This window comes from Pezoporus flaviventris, unplaced genomic scaffold (genome assembly GCF_033815535.1).
Source record: "Pezoporus flaviventris isolate CSIRO_AGI_PZ_B2104156 unplaced genomic scaffold, CSIRO_AGI_Pfla_v1 ptg000031l, whole genome shotgun sequence".
NCBI lineage: Eukaryota > Metazoa > Chordata > Aves > Psittaciformes > Psittacidae > Pezoporus > Pezoporus flaviventris.
The window spans coordinates 34,186,574-34,213,956 of record NW_026892579.1 but is presented as its reverse complement, the minus strand read 5'-3'; the positions used below and the strand labels follow the sequence as shown (position 1 = coordinate 34,213,956).

The following is a 27,383-nucleotide window of genomic DNA, read 5'->3' as shown; positions in this document are numbered from 1 at the left end:
TGGCTCACAGTGAGGATGAGGCTTATGCTGGGTGCAGGACCCAGCATCATAAAAAAATATTTTTAACTTTTACATAATCATTTAAAAATCCTGAACTGGTGCCACAAATGAAATCAATGTGGCTTTTGGTTTTGGGGGGTTTTTTGGTGTGGGTTTTTGTTTGTTTGGTTGTTTTTTTATTTTATATTTTTTTATTTATTTCTTGTGACCTCACGGGAATTTTTTTCTCTTACCTGTTTGTTGTCCTAACAAATCTAGATGCAGTATTGAAAGTCACATGGGTTCCTTTCCATTTATGGCTGTATACCTTGAACTGTAAATCTCAATTTTATTCTTGTCAAGTGGGTTCCTGCAGTTTTAACAATTCTGCAAACTTATTTGTATCAATCCTAATGTATCTGAAGGGGAAAACTAATGGTAAGCCTTCAACTTTGCCATGGGGATGTTGTGAGAATGTCTATGAAAGCTGTGCAATTAAATTCATGTTAAATAATGTCTTTTCATTAACAATAACTGTCTGAATCTATACCTTGTATCGGTTAAGGTACAGTTAGAGTCAGTAGCAGGGCTTCTTCTTCCACTTCTTGATTGGGAAAAACTACGTGAGCTAAAATAATGGAACGGAATAATATATTTTACCTTTATTTAATTAATTTATTATGCTTACACAACATATCTGCTCATAGCTGTTTGGACATTCCGTTCATGCATTGTTAACTAGGTAGTGGCAAGTCTGTGCTAGTTAATTCCCCTACCCCACAGCAAAGTAAAGTACTGAGTAACTTTAGAAAAATTAATGCCCTTATGCTCCTTCCTCCAGGCTACTTTAAAGAGTTGTTTCTTCTAGCTGTGATTAAAAATTCCCTGATATTTTTCTCTGTATATGTTGAATGAATTTATTTGTTAATAACCCAGGAGCAGTTGGATGCAAAGACTTCCTTGACTAAGAGCATAATCCAAAAAATTGACACTTGAGATGATAGTACTAGTTTGTGTTCCCTTCTTTAGTGTGTCTGTGCATATAAATGTATGCACAAAGTGCTGGTATTTAAGATTTCATACATTATATGATGTGCAAGAGGAGACCAGTGATAGGTGGCATTGCTCAGGGATCGTTACTGGGACTGGTGCTTGTCGACATCCTTGTTGGTGACATGGACAATGGGACTGATGTACCCTCAGCAGGTCTGATGGTGCCACCAAGCCGCATGGTGTGGTTGACACGCTGGAGGGAAGGGATGCTATACAGAGGGACCTGGACAGGCTCAAGATGTGGGCCAATGTGAATCTCATGAAGTTCAACAAGACCAGATGCAAGGTCCTGCATGTGCCCCACCCCTGGCAGTACTCAAGGGCAGGTTGGATGGGGCTTTGAACAACCTGGTCTAGTGGAAGGTGTCCCTGCCTGTGGCAAGGGTGTTGGAACTAGATGATCTTTAAAGTCCCTTCCAATCCAAACCCTTTTATGATTCTAGAAGAAAAATTCCATGGCTGTTTTGTAAAATAGAGGACAATTCTACTATTCTCAGCAACAACAATGAAATAATAGTTTTTAAAAAGTTAAATGAAAATGGCAAATTTTATCATGGCTGTATGTTATAATTATGTTTGTAACTGATTGCTGTCATGGTGTGTCCTTAACCAAACCCCTTTAGACAAAAAAAGGGTATGCTGTGCACTGCAGACTAAGCAGGGAAGAATTAAAAAGTTGATAATTCCAAGAATCAGGAATCACACTGCTTCTCCTGTAGAGGAACAATCTGCGCTAGCTGGTACTGGAGCCTGGATGTTTAATGGTAGGTTGGTGTTTATGTGTGCCTGTGCTTGTGCTATTACTGCTTTATTAGGATATGTAGTCTCTGGCTGTTTTTCATTACTTTAAAAGCATCTTAGTATCTTGCAAAGTGGAAGTCCTCTTCTTTAGGTATGGGCGTGAGGTGTTTATCAGGGCCTGTTTCAAGCGGAAAACCAGCTTTCTTTGCTCAACAGGATGGATGCCTGACAAACAGATTCTTGCCCAAGGGAAGCTGGGGTGGGGTGTAATCTCTGTGTCAGATAGGCTTCTGGTTTGCATTTTCGTTTCTGAACATGCCTGTTTCTCTACTTCTGGTACATGGCTGTACATCTTGTATGATTTCTCTCTGAAAAGTGTTAGAAAATGTTGGATGTCTTTCCTCATACTGAGTATACTTGTGAAGATTTCATCTCAGTTGTCCTACACAGAGTTGTCTGTTACAGTTGCAAGACGTAAAATAAGCTTTAAGCTTTGTTTTATAATTGAGCCTATCAAGGTAGGCTAGTATATGGTAGTGAGATTTGGAGTACGGCTGCATCACAGTATAGTTCTTGAATCCTGAACAAATAGTATACTTTTCTCATAGGAATTAACAGATTATTTATATTAAATTTTTAAACTGAAATACTGAAATTTTAGTGTCCATACAAGGACATTGTGAGAATTAATTTGATAGCAAAGTGTTTGTATTACTGCCAAATACTCTCCTCACCTGAAAGAGGATCACTTGTAACTCTTCATTTTGGAAGTATGAGGTGCCCTTAAAGACCATGGAATGCTGATGTTCAGTCACCCACACCGGTGTCCCAAATACCATGGGTAAAGTAGGTGAGAAACATTGTTCTGCTGATATTTGGGATTTAAGATGTTCTTCAATAGAATTAAATTGGTCTTTTGAACTGAAAATAGACTGAGGGTATCTTCTAGACACTGATCACAAAAGCATTTTGTACACCTTTTATATGTAAATGTTCAGCTCCCTAGGGCTGTGAGTGGCATATTTCTTTGTTCCTGATGTGCTGAGACACAGCAAGGAGGCCAAGGACTTAAATCTGGATATCCTGTATGTGATCGAGTGCTGTGATTGTCTTTCCGTGGTTATTTTTTGTTGCTTGCCTGGCAGTGCCGGAGCACTAAAATAGTCATAGTTCCTCTGTCCCTGAGAAGGAAGTCTGGCTTGAGTCTAGGCATAACAGTGAAATAAGAACAACGGTACTCTTGGAAGAGTTCCAATTGGGATGACTTTACATATTCTAACAACAATAACAAAAACAACTTTGGAAAAAAATTTTGGTTAACCTTAATAGGGAGCTGCTGGATGGCTGCCATGTTTTGCTGTAGAGACACTATTTCTCTGTCATGTATGTATTTCTTTTGTATTATTTAGTTACCTTTTGTGCTGTTTAGTGAATGATCTCGTAGTTTATTTAGGTTTTAACTGTTTAAAAAGCTAATTTTGTGTCTGAGACAAAACGATTCAATTGGGGCTTTTATGATACTGGCAAGAAAAGCATCTGTATGTTTTACAGTTTATTTTTTGGAAGTGAAGAACTCTGTGGGAACCTAAGTTTGTATTTCAGACTAAAGTAAAATAAAAAGATGCTACTTACTGTGATTGGGGGATTGAAATAAGAACACTGCTTAAATTAAAATGTAGCTGAAAATGGAGCTCCTCTTGGGCTAAACAGCATTGTTTGTTAGATATCTATTTCCAGCATACAGACAGTTACAAATGATGGTAAAAGGGGAGCCAAGATTTCAGAAGAATGAGAACAGCATATGAATTGTAGTTATGAATGGTCCCTTGTTTTTCAAGCTGGCTGTAGCTTGTTGGTGTCTGACAGCCCATCTGTAACAGAACAATTTATTTATTTCTAAAGATCACATTTCTCTCAGTAAATAAAGGAAAATGTATTGTTTAAGGTAAGGATCAATTATTTTGTGTGACAGTTCAGACAAGCTGTGTAACAAAGGCTAACAAGAAAATTCCCATTGCAGGAATGCAGCTATGGTGTCACATGTCACTCCTAATTATGTGGTTTTTCTTCTAGCCAAGTGTATTTGAGCCTTGGGAAAAACAAGACATAATAAGAAAATGAATAGGTTAATTAAAAACTTATTTCTGGTTTTAGTATCTACAAAGAAAATAGTTTAAATGTAATTATATCTTACTCTTTTTTAAGTAGTACAGTAAAGTCTTCGCTAGATAAATATAATGTGTTAAATGATCAAATGTGGTTTATTGTCAGATTTCTGAGAGTCTGACATCATCCTTTGATAGTAATTGGTGTTTTCTTTCTGAATAGTAAGTTACAGTTGTGTTTTCCTATTCACTCAGCTGCTCTGTAAGGTGGCTCTACTGATGGTGCTAGCTGTGTGTGCAGGGACAAGGCTCAGGCAAGTTGATCGAAAAGAGCAATTCAGGATGAGATAAAGGGCTTCCAAGGGATTGTAGCCCTTTGGTGTGGAGCAACTAGTATTGTTTGCTTTAAATACAAATTGCAAAGGAATTTGTAGTGATTTTGGGGTATTCTTTCAATGGGTATTTGTGTAAGCTAAGTTCTGGGATTTTAATTTTGGACAGTGAGCCCACATATAAGGAGAATTATTTTTTTTCTCTTGTGCTTTTGCCTTTTTAGGACTCTTTTTGAGCATTATTAACTGGCCAGGATAGATTGTGCCAAATAACTGAGGGATTTTATGGCTTTTTTCAAGTTCTGTTTCGCTGATGCTGATCCCAGTAAATATTCACTAACCATGACTAAAGCCTCTGTAGTGATTCTGCTTTACAATTTACTGAGAGAATAGCTGCTTTTACACATTGTTCTATTTCTTTTATGTTGTTCATGAGCACCGGTAAAAACCTGAGTTATGATAAGTTAAATAAAATATCTGAATTAATGAATGAAACATTTATTAGGTGCTGCTAGCTTTTGCTGCAGAGAGGAACTGAAACTATGCCAAGCAGTATGAGGAAACCATACTTGATAAACATCTTTTTAACTCTCTAACTCCCTCTATAGATTTTCTTTTTGATTCCTCATTGAAACAATCTTTCCAGGAAATGTGGCCATGTCAGTTTCATCTGAATGAATGCAGAAGGTGATTTTTGTCTGTCAAAGAAAGTTTGTTGCAGGAATACACCTCATTGTTAAATGTTCTGTTGTTAAGCTCAATACCTTTGGTTAGGTGAAAGTATAATAGTTCCTGCAAAGAGTCTTCTGTTATGCTGGTACAGTTTTCTTCAGGGGCTGAAGAAGGACGTGTGCTCCTCTGCCACAGGAATGCTGACACTGATAGGAGGCTTCCCAGTCTCTGTATTTCCCAGTTCAGTATGTCTGAGGGAGACAAAGGGAAATGCAGGTGCTCTCCTGGGAGCAGTGAATTGGTTCAGTGTAACATGTTTGGAGTATCTTAGCAGTCTGCTGGATGGCAGAGAAAGGCAGAAGTAAAATTAACTTTGGCTGTTACTGCTTTTTGCCACTTGTATATCTGATGGTGACCCACTTGTTTGCATATGAAGAACAGTTGCCAGCCAAATTCTTAAGAAGCCAAATTCTTAAGAAGGCTCTTCCTGTTGGAAGAAATTTCTCCCTGACTTCCATGTGGACTGGCTGAAGCTCTGGTTCATGAAGTTTGGTAGTGGTGGTTGTCTTTGGGCAATGTTGGGACCAGGAGAGGGGTTCCTTCCCACTGGATGCCTAACAAAATGAAGCAATGAGAAGGACTGTGAGGCTGATGGACTGAAAGGTCAAGGAAATGCCATCACTGCCCAGCTCAAGCCAATGTTGTCTAAGGTGATAGAATTTCTGTTAGATGCTGTGGTAAAACCGGATTTTGGAGACTTCAGTTAGTGAGTCTTGATGTAAGAGCTACTGTTTTCTTGGGTTTACTTGAATTCCACAGGTGTATAACAGGACCATAGTACGTTAGGGCAAAGAAGAGCAAGACATATTAAAAACATAATTAAAACAAATGCTAAGAAAGGGGATGCTATAAAGCTCCCCATTAGTTGCTGGGATAATGGATTTGTCAAGCTTTGAATGTATTAAACTTTGTTTACTAATCAGTCTATCTGTTTACTGTTGGGTGAAGGGGTAATGGCAGAAATGACTAGGTCAGAAACCAGATTTCAGTATTGTCCTGGATTTACAAGACACAACCATTCAGTTCCAGTCTATAATATCTTCTGTAGTAGAAGATGCTGTAAGTTGCTGTAACAGTTCATTTCTAGATTGCTTCCTTGCTCAGAATATATTGAGGAGAAAACACAAGTAGTTAAATCTAAGCTATTTTTAAGCATGTTAACAGATTGTGTGCAGTGCTCTGGGAGTGTTAGATGGAGTTACTGTTGTGGAAAAAGGAACCTGTGACAGTGTGTCCAAAAAGATAGATTGAGCCATGAAGCTGCATGCATCTTCTGAGCCCAGGCTGGGCCATTGCCACAGAAGGAGTCTGAGCATATGAACAGCTCTGATACTGATAAGGAAGGCCAGGTGCTTTTAGGTGTTCAAAGTGCTGCTCTGGGGAGTGCCAGCAAGTGCTTCAGTTGTTGACATTGCTAGATAAAGAGTTATTCATCCTGGACTGATGACCCAGAATTTACTTATCCCTTTGCCTAAGTCGTGTGAAGGTTCAGTCTGGGAACTATGTACAGTTGTTGGCAAGGTAGGGAAACAAACATGATCCAAAAATGAAGTCGGATCCCTTGCTACTTCATATCCAAAAGTGTGTCAGCCTGGTAGAAGGATGTTGCTAGATGTAATCCAAGGCCAAATACTTAAGCTTTTGCTCTGGATTGGTTTCAGCTTTTTTTAGTATGATATATGGTTGATGTACCTGAACCCTGTGCTTTTTTTTCTGTAGAACTGGAATCTCATACTCCCTCTTTTAGATCTCCACAGTCTCTTTCTGCCACTTCCTGCTTCACAGGACTCCCAATTACTCTTGCAGTCTTTGCAGCCCAAAGTATTATCAGTTGATACAGCAGTTTCATGTTGCTAATTAGAATGAAACAGACTATTAGAAAAATGCATATTCCTCATACCGTTGAACTGTAAGTGCTTCAAAGTAAAAAGTAATTGTTTGGAAAACTAGGTACTGATAAATGATGTCTGCTAGAAGATGTGAAGAAATAAGTAACACACCAGACTGCTCCCACTGGTGGAACTTTCCTTTAAAATGGTTGTTGGCTCACAAATACATCAACTGCATGGTCAAAACTGCATTTTCTAGAAAATTTTCCTTTTCTTCACATGATACTTGTAAGCTGTGGTTAGTCAACGTGCTCCATCCCTGCACTGTTGGAGTTGGATGTTTCATTTTCCCAATGACTTTGTAGTCATCCTGCTGTTTCATTTCTGTTTTATTATAGCTGTGTGTTTTTCGCGTTCCGTGTGTGGATTGTCCATTTGGCAGCATGTCCTAGGTGAGTTCAGCAGCTCATATGCACAGTAGCCGATGCTGTGCTTGGTTACACGGCCAACATTGGCACCTATCTCTACCAACAGACATGTCATACAGAAAGGCAGCTTTTGTGTTTTGGCTGCTATACCACATGTTAGATGCCTGGTGGCATTTATACTAATTCAGAGTGGTAACCTTGGTACTATTAAGTATTGTGTGTATCAGTTTTCATAGAATCATAGAATAGTTAGGTTTAGAAAGGACCTTAAGATTATCTAGTTCCAACCCCCCTGCCATGGGCAGTGACACCTCACACTAAACCATGTCACCCAAGGCTCCATCCAGCCTGGCCTCAACCACCGTCAGGGATGGAGCATTCACAGCTTCCCTGGGCAACCCATTCCAGTGCCTCACCACCCTTACTGTAAAGAACTTCCTCCTTATATCCAATCTAAACTTCCCCTGTTTAAGTTTTAACCTGTTACCCCTTGGCCTATCACTACAGTCCCTAATGAAGAGTCCCTCCCCAGCATCCTTGTAGCCCCCCTTCAGATACTTGAAGGCTGCTATGAGGTCTCCACACAGCCTTTTAATACTGATGGAAAGCTAATAGCTTTTACTATGGGTGATTGTTTTTTTGGCATAGGTGGGGATCTGTCATGTATTTATGCAGATTTCCAAATAATGGGTGTACATACTTTCTTTACAGTATCTCCTTTTAAGACCTTTGGTTGCTGCACATCAGCAACACTTCTTGATGAAATTTTAGTGGCAGGTTTTACTAATATGGTGCTGAGGTGGAAAAGACATGCTCAGGATTAGGCTCAGCCTACATTTCTGGCTGTGGCTGGCAATGCCAGTGTCACCAGTGTGCCAAGTATAAGGGCAGTTCAAGTAAATGGTCATGAAATGCTGATTTTTACATAACAGCCTTTCTGATTATAACATAGCCAGAACCAACAAACAACTTGTGGAATTAAAGGTGTACTGGTCTGGTGTTGCTGCTGCCACTCTCTGGGCAGCCTGGTTCATATCTGATGTTTTTATTTCTGATAACTTCTGATCAGACTTGTGATTTTTTTTCAACTTGATTATTTTAATTTTTAGCCAAATTTAGGCTTAATCTTTAGCTGTGTGAGTAGTTTGTAAGGTGCAATGGTTTTGGTATTTGTAAATCTTTCTCAACAGTTACAGATCTGGGCTTTGTTTCAAGAAATAAGGTTTTTTTAGTATTAGGCATGCTGTTGTTAGCAGTCACTCTCTGATACTTGAGCAGGTAGATTCATTGTGGTTTTGACTTCAATTTTGAGTTTTGTTTTTTATCCAGAAGAATAATATCTATTGTGTATGCTTGACAACATAATTAGTATGTAATGTATGTATTTATGAAATACTAGAGAGGCAATTTTGCTGGTTTGTTTGTTGTTTATTTGCAGGGAGAGCCTACTAATTCATGTGGTTTTGCTTTTGTTTCCATCACTGGAAACACTTTTAGCATGAATGTGTACTGTTTAGTTTTGTTGTATTTTTTTCTGTCGCTGTTTTCCCCAGAGAATTGTAACACTGACGTTGTGGTCATGCCTTGGATGTGAGCATGAGCTGTTTGTAATTAGCAGCGTGCCTCTACCCCAGGGACCTGGGTTTCCTGCAGCTCCAGCTTAGCACAACTGCAGGTGAAAGGGGAATGAAAGTCCTTGTTTCCAATCTGCTTCCATGGGAAAGACTGCTTACCTGTGTGTGTTTGTATACACAGTTTTGCTTCAGATGTTTCTTCTCCCCAGGAAAAAGGATGCTTTGTACCTGTGTGACTGTGTGAGGAGCTGATTTATGGATGCCAGTCGTATGTGGCAGGTCTCATGGTGTGACTTGAAAGTGTCAGTGAAGGGCAGTGTCTGCAGGAGCACTTGCTCCTGAAAGCCAGGTTTGCTTTTATGGGGTCCCTCCTGCTCTACCTTGTCACCCTGCATACTTCACACCTCTCCCTGAGCAGGTGCTGGTAGAGTTGTCATTTGGGGAAGGGCAGAAGAGAGGTGTGGGTACCAGAGTGAGAGCTGGGCTTATTCAGCCTGGAGAAAAAATCTGGAGGGGATGTTTTACAAGGACATATAGTAACAGGACAAGGGGGGATGGTTTTAAACTGAAAGAGGGTAGGTTTAGATTAGATATTAAGAAAAAAAAAATTCCTGTGAGGGTGGTGAGGCACTGGCACAGGTTGCCCGGAGAAGCTGTGGCTGCCCCATCCCTGGAAGTGTTCAAGTCCGGGCTGAATGGGGCTTTGAGTAACCTGGTTAACGGAGGGTATCTCTACCCATGGCAGGGGGGTTGGAACTAGATGATCTTTAAGGTCCCTCCCAACCCAAACCAATCTGTGATACTTCTGTTATTTAACTTTAGCTTCCTCTGCTGATACTGAAGTGGTGGTAGCAAGTGGGAGATGCGAGTGGGTCGAAAATACCATGTTACTTTCTAGCTGCAGGAATGCAGTCTAATCGGTGCTAAAATGCAGGTTGAAACTAGAAGCTGTCCAAGTGGTGATCAAGTCTCTTAAAACCTTTTTTTTCAAGTTCCTGCTGTATATGAATCAGCCATCATTTTCCAGAGCTTTACATAGTCGGTCAAAATGGGAACGTCTGCATGCATGGGTGTTCCTAGCAAAAGGTTCACCTTCCTGGCAAATGCTAAGCCTCTGTTACAAAATTTCATCCAAAATAAAATGTGAAAAGCTTGAGAGCCCATTCATCATGAAGCACAGTCAGCATGGTATATTAGGCCCCAAGTGGTTAGTTTTACAAAAGTCATGATAACTTTAAGAATGAAGTTATATCGTGGTATCTGCATACTTCCATTTCTTGAGTGCCTTGCACGCTACATAAAGAGCTGGGCAGATTGTAACCCGTTAGAAATAAGGGTCTGAAAAGGCAAGCGTCTCACCTGAGAGCTCTCTGGAATGTATGAAGGATAAGTACTCAGATTGATATGCCTAGCCATTTGCTTTGATTTACAATCTTTGTAAGTTATCAAATTTTATAATACATATAAGTATTCTGAGATAGGAAAATTTTATTTTTTTATACTGAAAAGTTCTGCCTGTTTCAAGATACTCAAGAGATACTCAAGAATATGTAAGAAGCTGAAATATTTGGGGAATTGAGTTTAAAGGAAGGTGGGTCCATGCAATCCCAAGTGTCTTGTTGCAGTCCAAAATACATGAGTAAAAAAGACAGATGTTTTAAGTGCACTTTGGAATAAGAACAAGCAGCTCCTGCCCGTCTGCTTAGTTTCAACTGTGTCAATATTTTTCCATTAAATAATAATTATGTATTTTCCATCTGAAGCACTGATTTTCTTCATTGTTCAGTGTAATGTGGTGATATGGTAAAAGCGACTAAAAATATTTATCATTAAGGAAAAAAAAAAAAGAAAATTTGACATTTGTTGAATATACAAGCTAGATTATACTTTAGAGGGACACCCCCATCCCCTCCCCCTCAGAAAACAAAAGTGTGTTGGAAGAAAAGTGAGTGTTAGATGAGAAAAAGGAAAAAGTTTTCCCTTCTGAGGACATGCGTGTTTGCCATATCCTGTAATCTTTAGAAAATTGTTTATTATGGATTCCTTCAAATCTAATAGATGAATTTCCTCATTTTGTTCCATAGTTCCCTGCTAACTTTAAAATATGGGACTGCAACTGATTGCAAGGATGACATTCCTAATTATACAGAAGCCTTTCTTCGATTCTTTCAAACCTTAAAATGTAACATAAAATATTCATATTCTTTGATGGCAGTGTGCCTATTTATGTCTAGGGCTTCCAGGTTTGTTACTGTGCTCCAAACTGAACTGTTCATGCTTGGAGTTCTGTTCTTTCTTCCTTTATTGTGGTTTTCCATGGAAGAAATTCAGCTGACTTCTTGAATATCATCTCTGGTTTATACAATTGCAAGAGAGGACAGTTTTAGGATGCTTCCCCCTGTTTCCTCCCTGCTGTGATTGCACTGTGTTCAAAGTGCACTTGGTAAGTGCAGAGCTATTCTGTCTTACTTCTCTAAAATAAAAAAAAAAAAGAAAGAAAACTACTATTGAAGCTTCACTAACTTAATCTCAGCTTTAAAATTAATGGTACTCTTCTAACTCTTTAGCTGTATTACAGTGAACTATAATTTAAGGAAGGCAAATGGGAAAACAGATGGTGCAAACAATGGTTTGCAATTGGCAGATTTTTGTTTAAATTTGCTTATGCCCCAGCAGGTCTCTGTAAACACAGCCTAAATTAGCTTGGTTTTGAAGTAAGCTAAAGAAAAAGTAATTTCTTCGAATAACACCACAGAAAAACCTTGAAAACCCATGTGTTGTAATAATAATTATGAAAGTATATATTCCATCTTCTACACTTGTACTTTCACACTTAATTGAACTTGAAGGAAAGTTTTCCCCTCTATCAGATATTTTTCTCATGCTTTAAAACTCTAAATAGAAATTTTTAGAAACAAAAGAATTTCCCTGAAGTATTAGCAAAGCAAATGCTGCAGAATGGTATTGGCATAAGATGAAAAAGTTTAATCAGTTATTGTATTCTCATTGCTCTGTTTGGCACATGTGAAGTTTAGGATGTGAGTAGTGGAGAAAGGGCGAATTCGATTTAGTAACTAATTTAATTATTCAAAGTAATTCTTGGTAGGCTATGTACTGCCAAGCCTTCTGATTATTAATCTGGCAAAAAAAAATTAATAAAAATGCATTTTAAAATTGGGTAAAATGAAAAAAGTTGTTCTCCGTGTGACTTCGGCGGGCAAGGGATTGTCTTTGGGAATTCCCTTCACCACAGTTTTTCTCTGCAAGCACAGTTGCTTGGAAGTGCACTTTTTGTGTTGATCTTTTTGATTTACAGGTAAAGGGTTGGAAGAACTGGGGATTTCTTCACGAGCATGAAATTCTGCAAGATGTATGACATAATCGGTATTTATCTGAGGTGCTGGGCACCTCTTCAGTTGGAGCAAAAAGCTGCCCACCCCCTTTGTTATGAAACTACTTCTTCCCTCATGAAATAGTATGCCCTTGAGAGTAAAAGCTTAAAGGAGAATATTTTTGTAAGGTATGAGGCTGAAGGGATCAGTAAATTTAAAGGGTTTAAGTTTATACCTGCAGAATTGAGAAAATGCAGAAGTGGTGCAAAGCTGAAATACACTTTTAAAACTTTCTGAAGTTGGGGGTGTTTGTCTCCAGTGTGCCCTTTCTAAAGGACATGCAATCTGAGAAAGGAATTTATCTCTCTGTCCATAATCTTTGTAATCTTATCCCACTGTCCCATCAGTGATCCAATTTAGGATATCTTTTCAGGCTGTTGTGCCCAATTACGGGGTTCTGTATCTTGTTGATTTGTGATGTAAAGTAAAGGTTTCTGAACAAACAGAAACAGGGCAGCATTAACAGCCATAACAGGAAAAGATTAGGTGGCATCTTAAATTACCCAAATTGAGAAAATAAATTCCTATGTTAAGATTTCTTCCCACAATCATAAAATATGGGTCGGTTGCTCTTTTAGAGACAATGGGGGGCCGGGCATGTTGAAGGGGATTTGTGCATCAATTGCCCAGGTTTTGCTCCTAGGTCCCGAGTCATTCCTTTTGCCTTTAGTATCTCAAATTACCTTTTTTTCTGCCAGTGGCAGGTCTTGTCTGTCTCTGACAAATGGCCCTGCACTGGACTTGAGTGCCTAGGGAATTGTATCAGTGTAGAAGTACTGGAGTAGAGAGTTGTCAGGTATCTGATACTTAAGTTACCTTTATATGCCCTCAGGGAGTACTTGCATCCAGAAGCTCCCTAACCTAGCTCAGAGGTGCCTGCTACTCCTGCAGTTTTCCCTGTGTGGCTCAAACATTTTGTTAAGTGTACATGGTTTTTCTTTTGCTGATATCTAGAATTCACCTCCAGTGGGTTCATGGCTCTCAGCTGAGCCTTGCTTCAGCAGTGCCCCAGTGTACCGAGTGGCCTAATCCTGCAGGAGTGATCAGCTCATTCCTGTAACCTCATCTTTCCCCCCTCCCACTATACGAAGTGCAGACAGTGCTACTTTATGTATTTGAAGGGGTTGCTGCTGTGGTTCACTTATATAGTACAGTGGGAGGAGTGGCAGATAGCAGTGCATATACCTGGGAAGTTCTGGGCTTGTGGCTGTTACTTTCTTGTGACTGCCATCTACCTACTTATTTGCCCTTGTCTGCATGACTTATCAACATTTCACACACTGGTAATCACAAAAGCACTACTATTACACAAGTTTGCATTTTCCAAGTATATGCAGGCATACTGAAAACAAAGAAATGGAAAACAAACAAAACAACAGAAATAAATCAACGCTACCACCCCCTTTTTCTTTCTTTTTCCCATTACTGCCAAACAGCAAGTAGTACAATCTGGTCAGATGGATGCTGAATTGGGAAGAATGCTGTGATTGTCTTGAATCACTTGGAAGAGCTCTGCAGGATATTTTTTTTCATCTTTTAGGGGAAAAAAAAAAAAATTGGACAAAAGCAAAACTGAGAAGCCTTAATCCAAAGGCTGACTTTGCACAGAAGGTTTTCTAAAAAGCATTAACATTTAATTAAATGTCCTGCTGCCTCAGCCATAAACCATGACAATATATGTAGGATAACCCCTTTTTTGTTCATTAGTACTTCTGCAATTAGTTCACTTTTTCTCCTGCAGAGAGGCTGCATGAAAGATCGTGTTATGTGTGGCTGTGATAAAATATGCTGGCTCAGCCTGCCTGAAGAAACAGAAGCCTTGGCAGGAATGCTGGTTACCGTGACAATCTAAGCAGCCTGGAGCTATGGTTTTTGTGGGTTTTTTCATAAAAATACAAAAAGTGTCCTGGATGGTAGAGTAGCTGATAATATCGTCATGATTCAGGAGACCCAGTTGTCCTTCCAAGACTTTGTGTTTTTCTGTTGTGCTGCATGAAGAGGGGTGGGGGGAACCCTGTCAACTTCATGTATCTTTTTGTAGCATATTGGTGTATTTACATATTTATTTTAATATATATTTTTATGCTATGGTTACCTGTTTTTTTTTTTCTAACATTTTAAAGACATTAACACCTGTGTAAAAGCTAGGTATTGATCGTGGGTTTGAGGAAGAGCTTGAGGGGAAGGTCAGCTTGCCCCCAAAAAATTCCTCAGATGACATTTCTGCATCAAGGGGAACTCTGGTAAGAGTTTCTCCTCCAGAAGGTAAGAGAAGCAGCTAGGGCAGGCCTAGGGAGGGAGGGATGGATGAAGTCCTTTTGTGTTGGGGAGCTGCAGTGAAGGCTTCTGGAAGGAGGGAGGAGGCTGGTGGGTTTGGGGAATCCCTCCCTGTACCTTGTTTTCCTTTGACTCCTCTGTGCAGTGTCTCTGACAGAAGGTTTGGATGCTGTGAGCAAGCTTGTGTTGTGAATGCATGGCAAAAACAATGGTAGGTAAGGCAATGAGGGGGTTTAAATCTTCATAGTTGTCTAGGCTCCTGTGGTTAAGAACAATAGCACAGAGGGAAACTGCCCTGCACTTCTTCCTGCTCCCCAGCAGTGTACAGTGGCAAATCTGTGCTGCAGGGTCTTCACAAGCAAAGGACAAAAAAACTCCACACTCCCACTTCCTGTGCAGTATTAGGGTGTAATTGTTTCAGCCTTTACTTCTTCAAAGGTAAGAACTGCAAAAATCAATCCCCTTACCTTCAGTGAGGCGCATCTTGTGTGTGGTTGTAGGGCTAATGGCATATTTCATAAGGTCATTGGTTTAAAACTGTCTCAGGCTGGAATAGGAAAACCAATCTGCTGGTGTCTCGTGATGTGTGTGAAAAAAGTTACTGTCATTTTGACACTGTTAAGAAATAATAGACTTTGAAGTTTCAGTTGGAAAGGAAAAATGACGTGAAAGTATACAGTCCCAAAGTCCCTATACAAATAAATCAATTTGTGAACTTTTCTTGTTTAAAGAATTGGCTACTTAAGTGTTTTTCCAAGTGTTTTGCTTTTGGTTCATTATGGCAAAAGCAAGTGTATTTGCATTATCACTTCTGAATTGTTTTCCAAGTCATTTAATTGTTTACACTAAAGGAAAGCTGTATGAGGTTATCAACATGTCAAGGAGCTTTTGTTCTGTTCCAGTAACCTGAAAATTGAAGGGCTCATTGTATAAGCTTCATTTGTAATGTGGAACGCTTACTGGTCCCATGAAATCATTATCAAGAGCAAATAACCAACAGAATATCTTTCTGCACAGTTCTAGAGCGTGAACCAAAAGCTGTGGGTACAAATGCTGAAGAGGAGGATGAGGGAGAGCAGTTTGACTTTGACAGTGGAGACGATATACCAGAAGCAGACAGGCAAGCCTTTGTGCCACCTTCTGCTGGTCCTGGAAATAACATAGAGCACCAAGAGGCTAATGCCACAGGTGAGTCAGCCTGTTGGGCTGTGCCTCCACTAGGCTGAATAGACAAGGTTGGTTATAGGATGCCTTTTCTTGACAATGCAATAAAATTACTTGTAAGAAGAGGTTTCCATGGAGATACCGTACAAGTGTTCTGAATATTCCTGCTGGTTATACTCATAGTAGATTTGACAAGGCAAATGGCCATCACATGCAATTCCTGTGAGGTTTCCCATCCAAGTGTGGCATCCAAGCAAATGGATTGGGCTCGGTCACAGTGTCATGCTACAGGAAAACTTTATGCCCTTGCAGCTCTAATGTCATGTGGATGGCTCAAGATAAGCTGCTTTCACGGCTAAGCTTGCTGGTTGCTGATCTTAAGATGACATGCATAAAAATAAATGGAGTCTGAATGTATGATTTTTGTTCATAAGCAGAAGTCTTATTTTATTAAAGCATTTCTTACAACGCATGCTAATGTTCTCAGTGCTGAGGTGTAGTCTGGAAATTGCTGTATTCTGCTCAAATTGACTACAGCTGATTTTTGCTGACTTTGATCCAATTTCCTGTTGCAAGCAGAGTCATTTGTGCTCATGGCAGTTAAAGATGGATAACTCTTCAGGTGACAATGCACTTTGAAAGCCTGGAAGTTAAATACCCCTTTCCATGAAAATTTGTTGTGCTTTTATGAAGTTGTACTTTTAGCTCAAAAACTTTGATCACTTTGATCACAATTTGCTTCAGAGGGGCCTTTGGTTCTGCTGTACCTTAGCTTGTCTCAAGAAATACCAGAAACTTTATTTTCACAGTGGAACACTTGGAAGATTATTTTATTTTCTCTTCTCTCAACAGAGAATTTTCAGGACTGTTCTTTGAGGACTGTCCTAGTGACCTTGTTCTCTCTTCATGGCTATTCCTAAACTGTTTCTTGAATTTGTGTTTATAAGATTCAAATTCATCTAGAATCCAGACTTTAACCTTCAGGGTTTAAGGCTGTTTTGAGACATGTGCTTATGATAAGTACAAGAGGACCTTGACAAGTTGTCAGAAATCCTCCTATTCAGGATTTAGAAACCAGTTTTTCCATAGGCATGCTTGCAACCCAGCTTGCTTCCCTGCTGTTGCATTCTTTATCTGTAAAATGGGGAGGATAGCACTACTGTGTGGGAATTCTATGAGTTTGCCTATTGAAAGCAACTTGTATAGCAAGGATCATATCAGTGTTTAGAGTATTTGCAAAGAGCAATGTTAAGCAGCTTGAACAGGTATGAAAAATAAAATACTAATTTTTGTGTGATTTTTTTCAACTAAAGGTGCTGGTAATTTAGAAAGCAGTGAGAAGCTGCGAACATCAGAAGCTGTTGCAGAAGCCACTCCACCCAAAGTCAATCCCTACTCGGTCATAAATATTTCACCAGTACAAGACAAAGATCCATCCTCATCGCCAGAACCCAGTCCTCAAGAAGAATGTGCAAGTCCAAACTTCAGTGGGTATTCGGTTCCTGTCCCCTGTGGCTATGCTGTGCCATCTAATTTACCTTTGATACTGCCAGCGTACTCCAGTCCTGTCATAATACGCAGTGTTTCTGTAGAAGAAGAAGGTACTGTACTTACCCAACTTACTTTGTTTGAAGGGGAATCCTTGTTTAACTTCAGGTGCCTGTGCCGTTTTGTACGTGCTTGTGTAAATTCTTGTGGAGCACTCAGCCTGGATATGTGTGGGAAGTTTTGTGTCAAAATAGAAAAAGAACTCTCTCCTACAGTATGAATTAAAATTTCTTGTCAGACCTGAAAGGAAAATGCTAGTATATTTTAAAAGAGTTCCTACAGGACTCTGCTTGCTGTGCAAGGGTTGAGATACCCAAGTAAAGTTCCATAAGAAAAAATGAATGTGCGCTGTCACTTCTTCAGCCCTTCTTTAAAGGTTTGTTTTGCCAGCACTGTATTACAACATATATAGTACAAGGGAGGACTTCTGTCTTACCTTAACACTAAGAATGTTAAGGCTAATTCCATTTTAAAGTAATGAAATAATTTCCAGAGCCATAGTTCAGGCCAAGTGGTTTCCTCTCCCACTTTACCATGCTTGATCTGGGTCCTGGCAGAGATCCTGTCCCTTTTATCTTTCCTATATGCACTTCTGTTTGCTTGTTTATTTTCCAGTCCTTGTGGATTTAGTGTTGCTGTGGGATTTTTCCTTGAAGGTTTGACAAACTCTGTTTGTTCTGTGTGTTGTTACAGAAAAAGGAACGCTCTCCTATTTTTAACCAGAATTTGCAAAGCTGACAACTTAATTTCAAGAGAGCCGGAGGAACAGAAAGCTCCCCAGATCCTGCCTTTCCCCCTGCCCCCCTTTATTTCTTGTATTTTGAATATAACCTTTGCTGTCTATCACCACCAGGAATATTGGCAAATAAAAGCAAATGGTTGTTATTACCTGTAGAGGAATATACGTTTAAGAGGTTAGAATTAAATGCATTAGACATGGTAATTTCCTCCTAACAGCTCGTATGCCAAATCATTACATCTCTGAATTCTTTCATTTGCGAAAATGGATTGTTGAAGAAACTTCTTAATCTTGTATAGAACTAGATTATTCATTAGCAATGAACTAGTAAAATCAGTTCCTTACGCTAAAATGTGCCTTCTGAACCATGCTGACATTTTGGTGATGATATATGTTTTTCTACTTAACAGGTACTCAGTCAGCAACTGAAGAGTGTCATTATAATTCTGTAAACTTGGAGGAGCCTCAAAACAGGTGATTGTCAATTCAACATGTTTAAACTACCTAAAAGCTTCAACTCCTAAGAAAGCTTATACTTGATAAATACCTGATTTTTACTGTGTGACACTTCCATGTTTACTTTTTTTTTCCTAACTCTGTAACTCTGGTTGTGTACCAAAATCAGCACTGGTGGAGGTCTCATACGTATAAATGTGCATGATATTTTTGAAGGAGCTAGGTTTAATTTTAGTCACAGCAATGTCAGCTGCAACAGACTGCTGGAGATCTTTTAGTGTGGCCTGCTGCTTTCAGAAGGAACACTGCCAACACTTTGTTGGATCAGCCATGGCCTTGGTAGCTGAGTCTTGAAAACATCCAAGGATATAGATGTTGCAGCTTTCCTGGGTAGTCTTCCCTGCTACCCTTTGGTGCGCTTTCTGCTAATGTCCAAACCAAGTCTTTCAATGTGCAGTTTGTTGACCATTCCCCCTTGTGTATCAGCTGACACTGAAAAAAGCCTCAACAAACCCAGCCTAAAACTCAAAACCAAGTTCAAACCAAAAAACCCAAACCCCACCTCCATCACCTCTAAAGCTGTCTTTGAGATAGTTGTAGCTGCTGTTGGATCACCCCATAGCATCCTTTTCACCAGATTAAATAAGCCTCATGTCTTCTATGCTTTAGTCCCCAAGTCCAATTTCTCCATAGTTTCTCAAGAGGTAGCTTCAGTTTCTCCACAGCTCTCTAGAAGGGGAGTGTTGGGAAGGCACTTCACTGCTTTCTGAATTTTCTGTGTTCTGGTAGAGGAACTCTGAAGCAAAATATTTCTTGAGATGGGAAAGGAAGCATTTTCAATTCCTTTGCTAAATTGTTAGACTGTTAAATAGAATAGATTAATAATTTCCTAATTACATGCTGCTGCAGCAGCATTTTTGAGTAATCAGCAGCTCCAGAGTGGGAACTGAAAGCCAGAAAGATATTTGTCTTGTCTTCACAGTTGTTTAAAAACATTGTGGTGTAGCTTTTAATGTTTTTATTTTATGGGCTTTTTTTCAAGCGACGATAACCAGGCTAAGAGAGAGGATGATGCACTGGCCAAGTGGGTTGCAGATCCTGCAAATACAGCATGGATGGAAAGTAAGTATCAGTGAGCACCAAAGTACAACTACAGGAGAATGTACTAAAATCATTGTGTATCTTATGCGCATGTATGTGTTCCAGAGCCAAGTTATACCAGTTAAAACATTTGATGGTAATAAAAGTGTGTCTTTTAGAATAAAGATAACATTTACTTTTCCATAGAGTGCTTTTTTGAGTCTGGAGTCATTCTTCACTGTCTTAAGGAAGTCATTTGGTTCCATCAATACGTGTATAGTGGGAATTTGCTTCAGTTCGGAGTCTGCTCTTTGGCTGTATATATCTTATGCAGTAATTGATAAATACGCTCTTGGAGAAGGTGGAAAGGAAGGAATTGATACTTCTTCTTGATTTGTGCCCTTGGCTGGCAGCTGTGCTTTAAACCAAAATAGAGACCATGTGGTTGGGCAGGTTTTCCTGCCTGTTCTCAGCTCTTTCCACAGGGCTGGAGAATTTGCATCCTTATTCTACCTCTTTATGTGCCACAGCGATCGTTACATTATTTAGTTTTGGGTCTTTAAAAAAAGTCTGTTACAGCTTCTCTACAGCTGTTCAGTAAGTCAATGAGCAGCTCTCGACAAGCACAGAACATAACATAGTGCTGTAAAAGGAGAAAGAAATATTTGCTATTGAATTGCATTTCTTTTTGCAGGCTACCAAAGGTCATAATGAACTATGCAGATAAAATAGTGTGAAATTTCACAAATTCCTTATGCTGTTTTTGTGTGTTATTGTATTATTTGAATTTATGATTGGATGTAATGGCAAGTGCTAGTGGAATTTGAGTCGTATCTCCATTGTATTCACATATGCCAGTATAACCTTGATTCTTTAGAATGGAATATTTCAGTTGGAAGGGATATGCAATGATCATCTAGTCCAACTGCCTGACCTCTTCAGGACTGACCAAAAGCTGAAGCATGTTATTAAGGGCATTGTCCAAATGCCTCTCAAACACTGATACTTGGTCCCATTAAAATTCCAGGGGGTTTCTCATTTGTTGTTTGCTTTATTTTCTTTTCTATTTTACTTTTAGACCCAGATGAAGTAATTTACGATGACGTGCCCAGAGAAAATTCAGACTCTGAACCAGGTTTGAGGTTTTTGTAATATAGCCTTGTTGAAAGCAGGGTAATACAGAATTATGTGTGTGTATACTCAATAGGTGTGTTAATTAAGCAGTTAAAATATATGTAAATGGCTAAAGACTGTCCATAATCAGTAGGTCTTATGAAATTCAGAATTAAACTAACGCTTGAAAGCCTTTATCTCAGCAGGTCTCCTACACCACTCTTGTCAGAAGCTGAATTACACTTTATTCTATAGATACTGTCCCAAATGATTGAGAATTCCCTGTATTAGAGAATTAGTGTTGCGTGTTGTAGCTGTAGTGACCTAAAGAAGGCAAGGTAGGTAGGAAAAGGATGTTTTAAATAGCTAAATAATGTATGATAACGTGTCATTGTCATGGTTGTACAGAAAAATGCTGTTGCATGTTCTCCTTCAACATAAAAATACGTGATAGATGGAAGCGCGGCTTTTTACCACCCTGAATGTGATGTTACAGAAATGTTTTATTTCAGCTTTGAAGTGATCCAGTCCCTGATAGTTTGACCATGTTTGCAAGGGACAGAACAGATCCTAAAGTTGTTGCTGGAGCCAATATTTTTACCTTTATTGGGAATGGTGGAGCAGAGGCTCAAAAAGCTTATTTTGAGTTCTCACTCAGATCTGTTTTTCAGTTTTTGGTTATAGTGAAAACTATGCTTAAAGATTGGTTGCTATTAACTGATGTGTTTGAGTAGATCGGCTTTTTGGGAACTCAGTATCTACTTGCTCTCAGAGGATGTAGGAGTCTGATACTGAAATTGTAATGATTCAAGAAAACACTTCAGCTTTCTTCTATGAAAACTGTATTTATTTTTTAAGCTGTAACATTTTCATTTCTTGCCCTTAGTGGTGTGCAGGCAAGGTGGTTTACAAATTACGACTGAAATTTGTTTAATTTATTATTTGAAGTCGTTGTGTTAGATTTGTGACTTATTACTGGAAGGTCCCACAGTGGGCTGCATTGCTGTGGGCAAGGACATCTTTGCATTGCTGCTGCTCAGTCAGGACTTATTTACTATGGTGCATGACTATTTGTTGTACTAGATTGCCACTAAAATGTTTTCTTCAGTAAGTGCCCTTTAAGGACAGTCTGATATACATAGAGGTTTAAAAAATTTCTGAAGATCTCATTCTTCCAAATTAGAGGATATTTGTCTGTGACAAAGGCAATTAATATTAAAATGATATAATTGGTAAAAATGTACTTTTTAGTCCCAGAATCCAGGCTTTAGGTGGATGTGTAAAATAAGTCAGCTGTTCTTTTGAGTATGTTTATTTTCTCTCTTTAAATCTTTAGTATCAGGCTGGATTACGGGCAAGGTAACCTGCAGATATGGGAGACTCCTAGTGGCTGGTGGAGTTAAAGGAATGATAAGTCATTAAATATCAGTTTATTTTCTAATTAGTTTGATCTGTTAGTCTTGAAGTAGTGACATTTTCATTTGATTCTTGCAATGTTTTAGCATTTGTTGTTTGAGCTGCTGCTGCTGATGTCCCTAAGACAACAAGCCTTCAAAAGGAAGGATGCTTCTCAGCTCAGATGTGTGTTCATAGCTACAGTTTGAACTTCCTTTGAATTTCTTCTAAAACATGTTGTGGGACGTGGACATAATGGTGCAGTTCAAGTGGGGCGTGTTTTTATGAGGATCATGGTGTGTACCTGTAACACTACCCTCTTTCAATGCTCTGTTTCAACAAAGGCAACCTACTTTGCCTGCTTGATTATTGGAATTAATTTATATTTTAAAATGTGTGTACCAAAGTTTAAAGTTCTTTGTAGTACATCCTGAGCAAGTTTTCTTATGTTTAAACAAACAAATTTCAATGGGGCTTTTAAAATTATTATTATTATTATTAATTTTGGTTTAATTCTTGCAGAGGAAATGATTTATGATGATGTTGAAAATGGTGACGATGGTGGAAACAGCTCACTGGAATATGGGTGGAGTTCAAGTGAGTTTGAAAGCTATGAAGAGCAGAGTGATTCCGAGTGTAAAAATGGAATTCCCAGCTCCTTTTTGCGAGGCAACCACAAGAGACATGTATGTATCCTGCAGTGCTGTTGAGTCACTGAGGTTACCCTCATTTCCAATATTTGCCTTTCTCACCTTTATTTCCTGTCTCAATTCAGTTTCAAATACCAACAGCATCTTTTTAACAGAGACATGAATCAGTGTGGGTGTGACAGCCCACAACAAATGTAATGGGGAAAAGATGAAAACATTCAACAGAAGCTCCTTAAAAATAAACAACTCAGACTGGATAAAAGTGAAATTAACAATTATTTTTGCTTGTGGGCAGTTCCTCACCTTTTCTTCTTTTGCAGCTACTGAGTTAGTGTAAGTGGTAAATGAGTGTGGAAAACAATGCAAAGAACAAATGGGGTAAGCCTGACAAGACTTAAAGTCACAAAACTGTTCACCAGTGTTCCCAAAACTGTTCACCAGTGTTCCCTATCTTTCTGTGTTAAATCTGTATCACCTTGCTTGCTTGAAGGCGCTGAGCTTAACAAAAAAAAAAACAAACAACAAACCCCAAAATAAAAGGTTTTTGTGATCAAAGAGAAGTCTGTAACATTTATTAAGAGAAAACAGAGGTGGCCTGATTAAAATGATCTGTCTGTGACACACCTCTGGTCTAGCATCTTTGGCTCTGTCCCTGCTGCAGGAGGCAGGAAGACCCTGATGGCGTGGGTGCCTGCCCTTGCTGCATATATCTGATTATACACTGGGAGGAGCACCAGGCTCCCACGCTCTCACTGCTTTGGCTCCTCTCCTTCTGCCCTTTCCGTGAGAAGGAAGTCTTGCCTGGGCAGTGGGCAGCCTCTTGCTGCTGGTCCCCTGCTCTGAACACTTGGAGGATGGAGGTGCAGGGAACAAGTGGGGACAGGCAGTCACTGCAAAATCTTCAAGGCCCCCCGGTATGTGCTGGCTAGGGAGAGATACCCACTAACCACTTCACAGCCACATACTGTTAGCTGCTCCAGCACCCTGTGGCTGGAGGATGGTGGGGGTAGAGGCCAGGGTATTCTTCTGCGATACCCTTATTTTCGTTTTGCAGTCTCTTGTGATGACAATAAAAGCCTCATTGTCTGTGTATCCTTCCAATACACATTATCTGCTCTCTCCCTACCTCCATCCCCTGTTGCCCACCATTTGGAAAACGGAGAGTGAGCAGTTAACTGCAAGACCTGAGCTCACATAAATCAGCACTTTGTAAGCTGAGTGATCATCCTCTAGTTTTGTTTTGGTGTGTTTTTTAAAATATTTTCCTGTTATCTGTAACTTCAGCTTTGGCCATAGTCATAGGATTCTACTTACACATGTGCACAAAGTGAGATTTAAAGCAATTTTTTAACACTGTAAATATACTTTCATCTGTCACAGGAAACTGTTGGCAGTCGGTTGAGAGTGATGGTGCTAGGATCAGGCACAGTGTCTGAGTAAGAGACTGAGGAGTGGTGGAGCAAAGAGGTGTACTGCGGGGTACTGCCCTGCAGCTGGCTTTTCCAGCCTGTGACAACAGGTTTTGAGGGTTGCCTTGTGAGGATGGGGATGAGGAGCCTATGAACACATGACTTGGTGGATGGAGAAGTCAGAGGGGCTGCTGCACCTAGATGGGTTACTGGGAAGTAGAGAAGTCAGGAAACTAGAAAAGGGGTTTGGTGGAGAGTGAGGAGAGATGTAAACTTTTGGACTGCTGAAATGCAAAAAAAAACCAACAAACTCCTCAACCCTCCCTGCACTGGCACTTCAGCACATACGGAAACCCCTCCATTTCATACCTTTTCTCTTCCGTTCCTTGCAGTAACTCTTGCTTCTCAGCTCTTATGATGCGCTGGGAAAATACTGTAACATCCATCTCCTTCTATAGCCTTTCAGAGCCTATGAGGGACTCGCCTTGCTTATTATTACTGGTGTCCATTGAAAAGTATGGGAAGGTTATAGGTGGGATATTTGATTTTAAGTCCTGGTATGACTTTCCTTAAAATCACTTTTTTTGTTAGGATTCTTATTTATTTATTCAAGGGTGGGAAGGCTTTTGTTCTATTCAATATTTCTAATCTGTGAACCAGATGCTGTTTTTAATTAGACTGCTATAATGCCAAAATCCTCATGCTGGAAGTAATCGCATCCTGACCCAGCCTAGTTGAGCTAAATGCTGGACCTGTCCACTTGTTTTCAACTCAGTAGGCCTTCTCTTTCCTCGTGCTTTCATCTCTTGCCAAATGATTCTGTTGACATCAAGTTGAGGGTGTTTCCATTGGACTTCTATTATAGGGTACATAGGGTACACCAAATATTTTTATTGGTTTTCTGGTTATATTTTAACCTCTTATATCTGGCCTTCTCAAAATCTTTTAACAAATATTAATTAGTATTCCAGAGCATTTCTCTGTGATGGTTTCCTTATTTTGCAAATGGATATACTCATGTATGAGATGGTTACACCCATGGTCATACAATGAGGCTATGACAGATGAAATTACACAAATGTGTATCCTCCTCTGTTAGCATCTCCTTACCCGACTCACTGTCTGTCTCCATCTTTTCAGGTACCAGCAACCTCAGGTTCTTCAAACTTTAAGAATTCTTCCAATTCACTGTTTCGAAGGACAGTCAGAAATGTGCTCACTAGAGTGTGTGCTCCAACAAATGATGCTCATGGTTAAAGCTGATGCATTATTTCCATACAGTTTATGAGATGTGCACAACATAGTTAACACACAGTTAGCTTAGCCTAAGTGACTGTTCCTCTCTTCACATAGTTGCCAGCATAGGAGAAAAGTGCCTGCCTGGGTTTCAGAAAGTTCAGTGATGCACAGGAGTGATGGTCCATTTGTCAGGTTGGAGCTTCCCTACACGATAATTTTCCCTCAGTTGTCTGTGTATCAGTAGGCAGATGGGGCAATGTGCATGATATACTTGAGTGCTTTAGCATGAAGTTTGCACTACAGGCTTTTTGAAAAGATTGTGTCTTTTTATACACTGTAGCTTTCACATGACCTAACACGTTTAAAGGAGCATTATGAGAAAAAGATGAAAGATTTGATGGCAAACACTGTGGGAGCAGTAGAGATTCAGCAACTAAAGCAAAAACATGAGCTGAAGGTAGTTGATTTTTATAACTAGCTTCATTTAACTGATTGCTTTTCCAACACAGGCAATGTTGTCTCTTTTAATAATAATTTGAGAAAGCAGGCAATAATTTGTATGAAACTAATTCTGAAAGTGCTGGTTTATTATTATGCAGTTTATCTTAAAAGTACTTTGTCAAGGACCTTTTCTCATGCTTGTTTTTAATGGTAACAGTTTCAGAAAATGTGATAGGGCATCATTGTCCTTCCCTGCTGACCAGTGCCCTTACTGCAGAGCATGAGCAAGGCGTACAGCTCTGAGTGAGGTCCAAGAGTTAGCCTGGCCCTGGCTCTCTAGCCGTGTGGGATCAAACTGTGGGAGTCAGAATCTCCCTGCTCTCCATTCTGAATGGAGCCAGCATGAAAAGACTGGGGTTTTGCTAAAAGCTTCAGCTCAAACAGACAAATTGCTTGATTACAGCATGACAACTTTGTGTGTGTTCTGATGTCACTGATGATGTCAGCACAGCTCTGGCAGTAGTGGGGATTTTTTGATGTTGTGGCATTTTGGAAAAACAAAAGTGCCAAGCAATTCTTTTAATAAACATTTCTTAGCAAAGCAACAGGAATCCTTTTTTACTGTAGTAATGTACTACAAAATTATGCAGTTCTTAATTTGAATCAACTTATTTCAGTCATGAAATTATTCTGAAGTTTTCTTCAGAACAATGTTTAAGAATATAATTAATATAGACCTGAGTCTAGGGAATTATCTTCAGATCAGAAATATGTTGGCAGAGTTAGTAGGACATTGGAAGATGGGAAAGAACCCTGGCAATTAATGACCTGTTCACAGTTCATTTGTTTATTATATAATGTAAATCTGAGCATTTAAGACTATTTTGAGTTCAGATTTTTGGTGCAAATTTTTAAGCATTTCTGCTATTTTAGGCTTGCATACAACGTTGCCGTGAAGTAAATGCCTTTCTACAGGTTTGATTTTAAGAGAAAGTACAGGTGCTCAGATCTGAGCTTTGATGGATCTGTGTACTTGCAGTATATTACTTTGACTTTGGGCTGTATTTATAGCCTAAAATACTTGACAGTGTTCTTTTGAAAGGTATTTTGATCAAACGTATTTTGCATGGTGTGCATGCTAAAATGCATTCCTATTATTCACTGAACGTGTAGACTGTATTTTTTTTTTTAACAGATGCAAAAGCTTATGAGAGCTGCTAGAGAAGGTACCAAAGATGGGCTTGAGAAGACAAAAGCAGCTGTGAAAAAGGGCCGTTCTTTCATTAGAACAAAATCTTTCATTTCTCAAGGTATGTGCCATTTACAGTGTTTGTTACTTTTTCTGGTTATTTCTGAGACAGTAAGTGAGTAGCCTAGTAGGTTTTTGTACTGGGAGGTGAGTACCGGATGCATGAAATCAGCTTTATATCAGTAAAGGATAGTATACTAGTTAGTTCAGATGACAATATGGTCAGTGCATCTTTAGCAGTTTTACGTTTGGGGCAAGAATCTGAGTGATCTGAGAAACCTGAGGACCACAGGGAAGGATCCACTTAAAAACAACAAAATCCCAGTAAAACAGTGCCATAGGTTCTATCTAGGTATTGATATATGGGGGTATGGAAATTATGTTTAGGTACTAAGTCTGTCCAGTTCCCTCCATTGAGCAACTCCTGAACGTCAGGAAAGTTTGCTGTCATGACATGG

General features: G+C 39.4%; 1 protein-coding gene across 3 annotated transcripts in view; it reads left to right on the top strand.

Annotated features, from left to right (window-relative positions):
• Window positions 1-27,383, top strand: part of ARHGEF10 (Rho guanine nucleotide exchange factor 10) — a 114,327-nt gene that overhangs the window by 17,608 nt on the left and 69,336 nt on the right. For 2 of the 3 annotated variants that reach the window (XM_061460660.1, XM_061460661.1), the window contains 8 exons: window positions 15,460-15,630; window positions 16,920-17,207; window positions 18,304-18,367; window positions 19,392-19,471; window positions 20,508-20,564; window positions 22,460-22,623; window positions 25,576-25,692; window positions 26,872-26,986. In XM_061460660.1, coding sequence (XP_061316644.1) covers window positions 15,460-15,630; window positions 16,920-17,207; window positions 18,304-18,367; window positions 19,392-19,471; window positions 20,508-20,564; window positions 22,460-22,623; window positions 25,576-25,692; window positions 26,872-26,986 — 1,056 coding nt within the window. The remainder of the gene's footprint in view (window positions 1-15,459; window positions 15,631-16,919; window positions 17,208-18,303; window positions 18,368-19,391; window positions 19,472-20,507; window positions 20,565-22,459; window positions 22,624-25,575; window positions 25,693-26,871; window positions 26,987-27,383) is intronic. The other variant, XM_061460662.1, reaches the window with a different exon arrangement.